At 45.3% G+C, this 11,943-nt stretch overlaps 1 protein-coding gene and 1 non-coding gene across 2 annotated transcripts; both read left to right on the forward strand.

Moving 5' to 3' along the window:
- Positions 1-251: 251 nt before the first annotated feature.
- Positions 252-354, forward strand: LOC116535680. Its single transcript, XR_004262322.1, has one exon. It is a non-coding gene; the product is annotated as a small nucleolar RNA U13 (small nucleolar RNA).
- Positions 355-2,574: 2,220 nt separating this feature from the next.
- YWHAH (tyrosine 3-monooxygenase/tryptophan 5-monooxygenase activation protein eta) lies at positions 2,575-4,491 on the forward strand. The gene has a single exon (XM_032256933.1). The coding sequence runs from the start codon at positions 3,151-3,153 to the stop codon at positions 3,679-3,681; it is 531 nt and encodes a 176-aa protein (XP_032112824.1). The 5' UTR covers positions 2,575-3,150; the 3' UTR covers positions 3,682-4,491.
- Positions 4,492-11,943: the final 7,452 nt, after the last annotated feature.

An 11,943-nucleotide genomic window follows, 5' to 3' on the forward strand; every position in this document is an offset into this window, starting at 1 on the left:
AGGAAGTATATTGTGACTCCTTATGGATATTATTTGCATTTTACTGCCAAATGGCCTTAGTTGGATTTAATTACTACAGGATCAGAGGAGCTCTCCAAATTCTGTTGTTGCCTCGTGCTTTGTTTTATTGAATATTGCTCTAGAAAAGCAAATCATTCTAGAGGATTCAAGCATTCTTTAATTTATCAGAATGTTTGGGATGGTATTTTGATTTAGAAGTGTTGCTCCCTTAAAAGACTAAGTAGTTATTCATCCTTTTGTAGTTCATAAGTGTGATGATTGGGTTTTGACATGCATGTGTGAGATGTGCCACCCTCAAACCTTGTTACAATGTAGGCCCATGACCCTCTGATGTGGAAAAAAAGACTAAGTTATTAAATATTTACAAAGTCTATTTCCCATAAGAAAATGTATGTAAGTGTTTAAAGGCACTTACTGGAGGAGGAAACTAGTGGGGTTATAGGTGTTCAACTGGATTTAAGAGGAGCATGGATTTTAGATTCATGGTAGACAGGGGCAGATCACAGTGAGGGGTATGGAGACTACTAATGAATATGTGAGGATGAATAATGAGAACCTTGGCTTGACCAAAGTGGAGGCAGCCCCCCTGGGGAATGGTCAGGATAGCTGTTGGCCAAAGACCACACTGAAGAAAGAAGTGGGGTTTGGTTGATGGGTAGGCAAAGGAGAGAATTAATCCTGTGTTAAGGGTTTATAGCAGAAGAGTAGGGGTCCTGGGGACAGGGAAATGGAGAAATTAAGAGTGAGCTGGTATTTTTATTTTGTCTGGGGCTTAGGGGTAGAGAGGACTCAGATACTTGGCACAAGTTTTCTGATTTTTACATGTAATAATGATTACACTTGCTGCTTATGTTCTTGAACCACTAATTCCCCAAATAAACCATCATTGGTCAGGATTTCTGATTCTCCATTGCTCAGTCTTCTCAGTCTATGTTTTTGTTTTTGTTTTTAAAGATAGGGTTTCACCATGATGGCCAGGCTAGTCTTGAACTCCTGACCTCAGGTGATCCACCCACCTCGGCCTCCCAAAGTGCAAGGATTACAGGCATGAGCCACTGCGCCTGGCCTCAATCTGTTTTAAGTGTGTCTGTTTGTATATGCTGTTGATCTTTCCCCATTGAACTAGGCTTTTTCCCTCCATTGGAGGTTCTGTCCTTACAGATTTGCTGTAGGAAATACCTTTTTTGTAGTGTTTTGTGGTTTCCTAAGTGCTTTGCTTTCTTTTTTTCGTTGTTAAAATTAAAGACTTTTACCAGTAGATCATATTAAGGAATCCCTCTACTTTATAGATGACACACGATGTTTTAAGGGCTTAATGACCTGGGTCAGTTTAGCAAGTCAGTTTCTTTGCTTGGGCAAGACCAGGATTTTCTGATACTAACTCTGTTAGTTTCCTAGTGGTTGCTGAACCTAGTATGACAAACTGAATAGCTTAAAATAATAAATTTATTCTCTTGGTAGTTCTGGAGCCCAGAAGTGAGGCACAGGCAGGCCACACTCCCTCTGGAGGCTCTAGGGAAGAATCCTGCCTAGCTTCTCTCCCAGCTTCTGGTGGCTGCTGGCAACCCTTGGTGTTCCTTGGCTTGTAGATGCATCATTCCAGTCTTTGCCTCCATTGTCACATGGCATTCTTCCTACGTGTGTGTTTGTGTCCAAATCTCACCATCCTTATAAGGACACCTGTAATTGCATTTAGGGCACACCCTAGTACCCAGTATGACTTGTCTTAACTTATTATATTATCTGCAAAGACCCTGTTTCCGAATAAGGTCACATTCACAGGTACCTGGGATCTTTTGGTGGGGGGGACAGTTCAGCCCATAGCAAATCTAATGATGTTCTTCCTTCTAACCGCATAGCTAGTTCACTTGTGGTTGGCATCATGGAGAACTAAAGGAAGTTAAAGCTTGTGAAATTTAACTCTTCCACTTATAATAATTGATGCTTCCATCTTTGAGGACCAGAGTTTCCTGTGAGGTAGGACAGTACAACTTGCTGCTGAGTAGCTGTGCTTCCTTTCACCAGGGTCTGGGGGCACTTGCGTGTCACTAATGAATTATTCTTCATTTTGGTTTGGGAGAGGACTGGGAGTATCAATTAGGGTTCCATATGTAGCCGCACAGGGCAAAGCTCTGGCCATTGGATCTGTGTGATGTTTGACCCGATCTGTGAAGCCCCACCATCTATTAATGTATATTTGAGGAGTAGTTCTTTCCAGAGCGTAAAGCTGGAAGTAGAGTCTGGAACACTTCTAGTCTGTCATCTTTGAACATTTGACAAAGGGATTGCACGATCTTACTGTTCAGAATATCTTTTTTTTTTTTTTTTTTAGACACACACTCTCGCTCTGTCGCTGGGCTGGAGTGCAGTGGCGTGATCTCGGCTCACTGTAACCTCCATCTCCCGGGTTCAAGCGTTTCACCTGCCTCAGACTCCCAAGTAGCTGGGACTACAGGCGTGTGCCACCACGCTCTGCTAATTTTTGTATTTTTAGTAGAGAGGTTTCACCATGTTGGCCAGGATGGCCAGGATCGATCTCTTGACCTCATGATCCGCCCGCCTTGGCCTCCCAAAGTGCTGGGATTACAGGCATGAGCCACCATGCCCAGCCTGTTCAGAGTATCTTTTGTAGAATAGCAGAAGCTCAACGTTTTCATCTTCACCATTGTGTACTGCTGCTGCACAACCTTTTCATAATTACACTTAGTCCCATTCGTCTACCAAGATGAAAACAACATCTTATAAGACCTGAATTATGAATTTCTCAAGTCCCTATGATTTTGTTTTGGGTTCCAAGTATTTATCTCTTTTGTTAGACTACAATCTTTCTTCACATAGGATTCATGTCTATATTGCTTTTGTCCATGAGTGGTTTTTATTCTCCAGAGTGACTGACTTGTTCATAATCTTGTTCTTGAGAAGGATTGTTGATTTTGTTGAAGGCAAGGCTGCTTTCCAAGATTTTCAGACTTTATTCTCAATGTTTATCTTTTTGGGGTTTTGCAGGTGACAGAGCTAAATGAACCTCTCTCCAATGAAGATCGAAATCTCCTCTCTGTGGCTTACAAGAATGTAGTTGGTGCCAGGCGATCTTCCTGGAGGGTCATTAGCAGCATTGAGCAGAAAACCATGGCTGATGGAAATGAAAAGAAATTGGAGAAAGTTAAAGCTTACCGGGAGAAGATTGAGAAGGAGCTGGAGACAGTTTGTAATGATGTTCTGTCTCTGCTTGACAAGTTCCTGATCAAGAACTGCAATGATTTCCAGTATGAGAGCAAGGTGTTTTACCTGAAAATGAAAGGTGATTACTACCGCTACTTAGCAGAGGTCGCTTCTGGGGAGAAGAAAAACAGTGTGGTCGAAGCTTCCGAAGCTGCCTACAAGGAAGCCTTTGAAATCAGCAAAGAGCAGATGCAGCCCACGCACCCCATTCGGCTGGGCCTGGCCCTCAACTTCTCTGTGTTCTACTATGAGATCCAGAATGCACCGGAGCAAGCCTGCCTCTTAGCCAAACAAGCCTTCGATGACGCCATAGCTGAGCTGGACACACTAAATGAGGATTCCTATAAGGACTCCACGCTCATCATGCAGTTGCTGCGAGACAATCTCACCCTCTGGACGAGCGACCAGCAGGATGAAGAAGCAGGAGAAGGCAACTGAAGATCCTTCAGGTCCCCTGGCCCTTCCTTCACCGACCACCCCCATCATCACTGATTCTTCCTTGCCACAATCACTAAATATCTAGTGCTAAACCTATCTGTATTGGCAGCACAGCTACTCAGATCTGCACCCCTGTCTCTTGGGAAGCAATTTCAGATAAATCATGGGCATTGCTGGACTGATGGTTGCTTTGAGCCCACAGGAGCTCCCTTTTTGAATTGTGCAGAGAAGTGTATTCTGATGAGGCATTTCACTATGCCTGTTGGTCTATGGGAAATCCAGGCGAAAGTAATGGGGGAGATTAGAAAGAATTAGCCAACACAGGCTACAGTTGATATTTAAAAGATCCATTTAAAACAAGCTGATAGTGTTTCGTTAAGCAGTACATCTTGTGCATGCAAAAATGAATTCACCCCTCCCACCTCTTTCTTCAACTAATGGAAAACTGTTAAGGGAAGCTGATACAGAGAGACAACTTGCTCCTTTCCATCAGCTTTATAATAAACTGTTTAACGTGAGGTTTCAGTAGCGCCTTGTTTTTGCCTCTTTAAATTATGATGTGCACAAACCTTCTTTTCAATGCAATGCATCTAAAAGTTTTGATACTTGTAACTTTTTTTTTTGGTTGTAATTGTTTAAGAATCATGGATTTATTTTTTGTAACTCTTTGGCTATTGTCCTTGTGTATCCTGACAGCGCCATGTGTGTCAGCCCATGTCAATCAAGATGGGTGATTATGAAATGCCAGACTTCTAAAATAAATGTTTTGGAATTCAATGGGTAAATAAATGCTGCTTTGGGGATATTGTCTCTATGTATGGTCTTGATTTTTCCCCTCTCGAGGAATTGCGTAACCAGTCACAAGTTGTGGGTTTTTTTTTTTTTTTAAGACAGGGTTTCACCATGTTGGCCAGGCTGGTCTTGAACTCCTGACATCAGGTAATCCACCTGCCTTGGCCTCCCAAAGTGCTGGGATTACACGCGTGAGCCACTGCGCCTGGCCTAAATTTTTTTTTGAGACCATGTGTTGCTCTGTTTCCCAGGCTGGAGTGCAGTGGTGTGGTCTTGGCTCCCGGGTTCAATTGATTCTCCTGCATCAGCCTCCTGAGTAGCTGGGATTACAAGCTTGAGCCACCGTGCTCAGCCTAATTTTTGTATTTTTAGTAGAGGTGGGGTTTTGCATGTTGGCCAGGCTGGTCTCAAACCTTTGACCTCATGTGATCCGCCCACCTTGGCCTCCCAAAGTGCTTGAGATTACAGGTATGAGCCACTGCGTTGTCTTAAATACTGACTAAAGTTTGACATTAGACTGATGAAAAGGGCCGTGACACAATCTCTGTCCTTGAATTTATATTGTGGAGCACATGACTTGTAAGCATGCAAGTTTAACCTATTTTCTCATTCTGAAGTAGAGTCCCACACCCATAATGTGCCAGTGAATACTGCTCAGGAAGCGTGTTTCAAGTGACCTAATTTTAAGATAAAATGGTTATTGAGTTGCACTTCAGTTACTAGGTCAGGTATTTGAAAGTTAAGCTTTATATGGCTAAAACACTTGGTTTTAATAAGCATATAGACAAGATTGCCGGGTCATGGTGGCATGCACCTGTAGTCCCAGCTGCTTGGGAGGATGGATCCCAGGAGGTCGAGGCTACGGTGAGCTGTGATTGTGCCATTGCACTCCAGCCTGGGAGACAGCAAGACCCTGTCTCAGAAAAGTTGCTCTTAACATTTTTTGTTTGAGATGGAGTGTCACTCTGTCACCCAGGCTGGAGTGCAATGGCACGATCTTGACTCACTGTAACCTCCCACTTTCCAGGTTCAAGTGATTCTCCTGCCTTAGCCTCCCCAGTAACTGGGATTACAGGCACCTGCCATCATGCCTGGCTAATTTTGGTATTTTTGTGGAGATGGGGTTTTACCATGTCAGCCAGGCTGGTCTTAAACTCCTGTACTCAGGTGATCCTCCCATCTCAGCCTCCCAAAGTGCTGGGATTACAGGCATGGTCCACACCCTCTTCATTTGTGACACTTACATTTGAAATGTCCTTTGCAGTTGCTAAAGCATTCACATTTATATTTCACAGGTGTCTTCTGAAAGGTTTGTCCCACTTTACAGATGAGGAAGCTGAAGTGCAAAGGTTGTGGACCTCTAGAATTTATACAGCTGGTAAGCTACAGAGATCAGCTTCCACCCAAGATTTATTCAGAATTTTAACGGCCCTCTTTGTGGGGGTGGGTCTGGGGAAACTTGGCAAGACATGCCACCTTTGAGGTTCAGGTCCCTCAGTTTTTAAGTGTAGGGTTTGGATTATATAATTTATTGGTGTGTAAGTCACCTTCTTTGTGAATGAGGTATAGGGAACATGGACATGTCGTGATTAAGATTAGCCACATAGGCTGGGCCCAGTGGCTCATGGCTGTAATCCCAGCACTTTGGGAGGCTGAGGTGGGTGTATCTCGAGGTTAGGAGTTCGACACCAGTCTGACCAACATGGTGAAACCTCGTCTCTACTAAAAGAAAAATTAGCTGGGCATGGTGGCACGCCTCTGTAATCCCAGCTACTAGGGAAGTTGAGGCAGGAGAATCACTTGAACCCAGGAGGTGGAGGCTGCAGTGAGCCAAAATTGTGCCACTGTACTCCAGCCTGGACTACAGAGTGAGACTGTCTAAAAAAAAAAAAAAAAAAATGTGAAGGTAGCCATATAAACGATAAATGAGGCTCTTTGAGAGGACCTAAGAGGAAGCTATAAATTACATGTGGCATAAGCCTGGAAATCTTCACTGCTGCATGTTTTTTTTTTCTTCCCCAATTCTACTTAAAACATTTTAAAACTTGTCAAGATAACTTTCTCAGGTAGTTAAGAAGGGGTCATCTCAATGTTAACAGCACAAGAAATTAAAAATCCAAAGGAAAGAAATAGCTTTCCAGGTAATGACAAAATTAGTGACAGTGTCTGGAGTAGGATTCAGATCCCCTGAATCCTTGTCCATGGTTCTCTTAACTGCCATGCTCTTTGGGTTGAGACTAGAAAGAAAATGGGTAAGACACATCCCACCCTGAGAACACTTTCAGTGTTTTTAATGTTTTCACTTAGAATGGAAGAAATTACACTTGAAAAGGGATGCTTAAATTTATTGCGGCTATTGCTTCAGATTTCCAGTAGCTCCTCAAACTCTGCTCAAAAGTCCATTTCTTTCAGTTGGTGGAAGGGGCAGAATTCTTTTTTTTTTTTGAGACAGAGTTTCGCTCTTGTTACCCAGGCTGGAGTGCAATGGTGCGATCTCGGCTCACCGCAACCTCCGCCTCCTGAGTTCAGGCGATTCTCCTGCCTCAGCCTCCTGAGTAGCTGGGATTACGGGCACGCGCCACCATGCCCAGCTGATTTTTTGTATTTTTAGTAGAGACGGGGTTTCACCGTGTTGACCAGGATGGTCTCGATCTCTTGACCTCGTGATCCACCAGCCTTGGCCTCCCAAAGTGCTGGGATTACAGGCGTGAGCCACCGCGCCCGGCCCGGGGTTGGATTCTTGATAATGAAGCTATTGTTAGGTAAATGCTTGGCCCTCTCGAATCATTTGGGATCAGGGAGCTAGGATCCTTCTTGGCTCTGTAAGATTAAATAGGCTGTATGTGGGCCATCAGGCCCTCCATACCTTCCTCCCATACACCCTTAGAGTCTGTCTGCCATCCAGAGACTGAGAGGGTCTTCATCTTAGGAGATAAAACTATCAGGCAAGCACAAACACTATGATTCAGAGCTGGGTGTGACTTAACAAATCTTTCATTATAAAACCCAGTTATTAGACTGGCTGATAAAAATTGCAATCTCAACTGCATTCTGGGCACTTTAACTGCATGGTCTCTAAATCTTTACAGCAGTCTTGGAAGTTAGGAATGTTAATATTTTTAAGGTACATAGTAAGAGGGAAGGTTGAAATTGAAATGGGCTGTCTTAATTTAAGGTTCTTTCCACTACACCATGGACATTTTGATCCCCAACTAAAGTGAAGCAGGAGCAGCGTAGAGAAACAGAACTCTAAAACAACCGAACTGGGAAAGGAGTGATTTATTCGGCCAGGAGCAAGGTGGCATAGTTGCCTAACAGCGAAGCTCATTTAACAAAGGAAACCTCTGCCTTTATATAGGCTTACAACTCTATATATTACATGTGAGAAAGGGTCTTGGATTTACAATTTTAGAAAGTACATGTGAGGGGGTCGTGATGAAGTAAGCTTGGGGATTTGAGCAAGATTGAATGGGAACAATAGAGGGCGTTTCTGCAGATTGCCCCCACCCTTAAGATTGCCTGAGATCTTAAGGGCGTGTGTGGGGGTTTTAATCTTTAATCTCCAGGCCATTGACCTCATGCCTGCTGTGCCTCAACTTTTACTTCCTCCTTCTGTGAGACAAGAGACAGGAAAGAGGGGTTTCTTTCCTCAAAAGGAGTCCTAGAGGCCGGGCGCGGTGGCTCACGCCTGTAATCCTAGCACTTTAGGAGGCCGAGGTGGGTGGATCACCTGAGGTCAGGAGTTCAAGCCTGGCAGTCATGGTGAAACCCCACTTAATAGAAAAAAAAAAAAAATGTCCTAGAAACAACAGGCCTGGCGCGGTGGTTCACACCTGTAATCCCAGCACCTTGGGAGGCTGAGGTGGGAGGATTGCTTTAGTCCAGGAGTTTGAGACCAGCCTGGGCAACATAGTAAAACTAAAAGTACAAAAAGTTAGCTGGCTGTGTTACATGTCTGTAGTCCCAGCTATTTGGGAAACTGAGGTGGGAGGATTGCTTGGCCCTGGGAGATTGAGGCTGCAGTGAGCCATGATCGTACCACTGCACTCCAGCCTGGGTGACAGAGGGAGACCCTCTCAAAACAAGCAAATAGGCCAGGCGCAGTGGCTCACACTTGTAATTCCAGCATTTTGGGAGGCAGAGGAGGGAGGATCATGAGGTCAGGAGATCGAGACCATCCTGGCCAACGTTGTGAAAACTGGTCTCTAGCAAAAATAAAAAATTAGTTGGGCATGGTGGTGTGTGCCTGTAATCCCAGCTACTTGGAGGCTGAGCCAGGAGAATCACTTGTTTTTTTGTTTGTTTTTTTCTTTTTTTGTGTGTGGAGAATGGGGTCTCGCTTTATTGCCCAGGCAGGTCTCGAACTCCTGGGCTCAAGCTATCCTCCCACCTCTGCCTCCCTAAGAGCTGGGATTACAGGCATGAGCCACAGCGCCCGGCCAGGAGAATCACTTGAACCTGGGAGGCGGAGGTTGCAGTAAGCTGAAATCGTACCACTGCACTCCAGCCTTGATGACAGAGCGAGGCTCCATCTCAACAAACAAACCTGAAGGAATCTATTGTCAAGTTCATTTCCCAAAGTTCTACTCCTGTGCCATTCTGTAACAGGAAGGGGAGGGGAAATTGTTAAAAGGGGCGCTCTGAATGAAGAGACCCCCCAAACAGGCTTTGTGTGAGCAACATGGCTGTTTATTCACCTGGGTGCAGGTGGGCTAAGGCCAAAAAGGGCGTCGGCGGAGGGTGGTGGGATAGGAGTTTTTTTTTTTTTTTTTGAGATGGAGTTTCACTGTTGTTGCCCAGGCTGGAGTGCTATGGTGTGATTACAGCTCACCGCAACCTCTGCCTCCCGGTTCAAGTGATCCTCCTGCCTCAGCCTCCCGAGTAACTGGGATTACAGGCATGTGCCACCATGCCTGGCTAATTTTTGTACTTTTAGTAGAGACGGGGCTTTCTCCATGTTGGTCATGCTGGTCTCGGACTCCTGGCCTCAGGTGATCTGCCTGCCTCGGCCTCCCAAAGTGCTGGGATTACAGGTGTGAGCCACCGTGCCCGGCCAGGAGCTGGTTTTATAGGTTTGGGGTGGGCAGTGGAAAGTTACAGAAGTTACAGTTGGCGGTTTTTTGCAAGTTGGGAGGGGGTTGTAGGTTTGCAAGCTGGGAGGGGCACGTAGGGTGTGGAGTCATGAGGTTGGTCAAGCTTGGTTACAAAGTCCAAAGACCTTGTCAACTGAGGCTGGAATAAGAAACAATAGAGAATGTCTGAGAGTTAAGTAGGCGCCCCAGGGGTTGATGATTTCTTCCTCTTTCAGCAAACTTACAGTCATTTCAGGTTTTCTAATTCTGAAAGGCCCTCCAGAGGTGTATGTGCGGTTCATGGTGCTCGCCATGCCCTTCACGGTGTGGTCACACCTTACAGAAATAACAGTTGCTGACTGTCATTGTGGGCTAGTCACCCTGCTAAGTGAAGCTTTATATACATTTTTGTTATATTTTTGAGACAGTTTCACTCTGTTGCCCAGGCTGGAGTACAGTTTCACACTCTTGGCTCACTGCAACCTCCACCTTCTGGGTTCAGTCTATTCTCCTGCCTCAGCCTTCTGAGTAGCTGGGACTACAGGTGCACGCCACCGCACCCGGATAATTTTTGTATTTTTAGCAGAGACAGGGTTTCACCATGTTGGCCAGGCTGGTCTCAAACTCTTGACCTCAAGTGATCGTCCAGCCTCAGCCTCCCAAAGTGCTGGGATGGCAGGCATAAGCCATTACGCCTGGCCTACATTTTGAAGTTCAAGCTAATGATCTTGTGAATTAGGTCATAGCTCCAATTTAGCAGCTCAAAGAGGAAAAGAGACTTTCTATGGTCACATAGCTGGGGAGTGGCAGACCGTGTCTTTGTGCAGGGCTTCAAGATCCTTTTCATGATGCCGTGTTGTCTTCAGACGGTCTGAAAGCCTGGCATTCCAGGTCTTCCCTAATAAGACCTCTTTCTTCCTTGCCAGCCAGACTTTGCTCAGTTACCCTCTTTATATTTGTCTTTTGAGCTGGATTGGTCTTTTTTGCTGCCCCATCTGCATCTCCAGGCAATCTGGACCTTAATGTGGTTCTTACTCCTAAACCTTGGAGCTCCTTCACTTCAAAAAGTGAGGTAGTTGGCCGGGCGTGGTGGCTCACGCCTGTAATCCAAGCACTTTGGAGGCCAAGGCGAGTGGATCACCTGAGGTTGGGAGTTCAAGACCAGCCTGACCAACATGGTGAAACCCCGCCTTTAAACAAAAGAAGAAGAAAAAAAAAAGTGAGGTAGTGCAGTTACAGTATAACTCGAGGTACATCAAAGCGCCACCAGTTGAAATCCCTCCAGCTGCACCTAGTTTGTTCAGCCTGCTCTCTTATCTTTGCTCAAGCCGTTACTCTCCAGTCTGGCTTTCTTCTCTTGCCCTATGCAAATTCTATCTATGAAATCCTACCTTCTCATTCAACAGACACATTGAAGAACTGCTGTGGGGTAGACGCTGGGCAGGTGGCTGGAGAGACCTTAGTGAATTACACAGACACGGATCTTGTCTTCAGAGGGCTAACACTCCAGCATTAGAGTGGGGAGATACAAAACAGTGGGGAAGATACAATAAAAAGATATAAAGTAGCTGTGAGAATGTCACTCACGTTCCTCTCCAGGCCTAGCACACAAACTCAGGGTAATGAGTTCATGAATAACTCATTGATTAGAGGCCAGAATTTTTAAAAAGAAATGACTGAAAGGAATCCTTTATTCCCCCACCTAAACCTGAGAGTCATGCAGGCTTGGGCTTGGTTCTCACATCACCTGTCAACTGGTGGTGTGACCTTGAACAAGTCCTGGCCTCTCAGCAGCCTCTGTAAAAATGAGGTTGTGTGATATTGTGCCAGAATTGCTAGCCTTTGCTTTAGTTATTTAGTAATAACTAAAATAAGCAGCCCAGGATAACTAAGATCTGTGTGTAAACAAATGCTTATCTTGACTTCTGTAAACCACTGAAGTAACAAACAGAATGACAAAAGTCCCCTGGCCCTTGGAATGTCCGGAGACCCCCGCCCTCATTTCCACCCAGGAGGTGAATTACAGAATCCCCTGGACCTTGGAATGTCCGGAGACCCCCGCCCTCGTCTCCGCCCAGGAGGTGAATCACAGAATCCCCTAGCCCTTGGAATGTCCGAAACCTTTTCATTCCCATCCGCGCTCCTAACCCCCACTCCCAAGGTGGTTTTTCGGGTATAAAAAGTCTTGGCACCCTCCTTTTGACGCCACAGGTTGGAGAGACGTGAGTCCTCTGTGGTCGCCGGCATAATAAATGACCGTGCAATCTGGCATACTTTTGTCTTGGTGCTAACTTTCTACGCTCGGTCCAATACAACAGTTGTTGCATTTAGTGGTCTCTGGGGACCTTTCCATTTCTGAGATTTTGTGATTTGTATATTATTTTCAACTGCTCTGGGA

The sequence above is a fragment of the Sapajus apella genome, unplaced genomic scaffold, assembly GCF_009761245.1.
Source record: "Sapajus apella isolate SASKATOON/1434 unplaced genomic scaffold, GSC_monkey_1.0 scaffold95, whole genome shotgun sequence".
In the NCBI taxonomy this organism is placed as follows: Eukaryota; Metazoa; Chordata; class Mammalia; order Primates; family Cebidae; genus Sapajus; species Sapajus apella.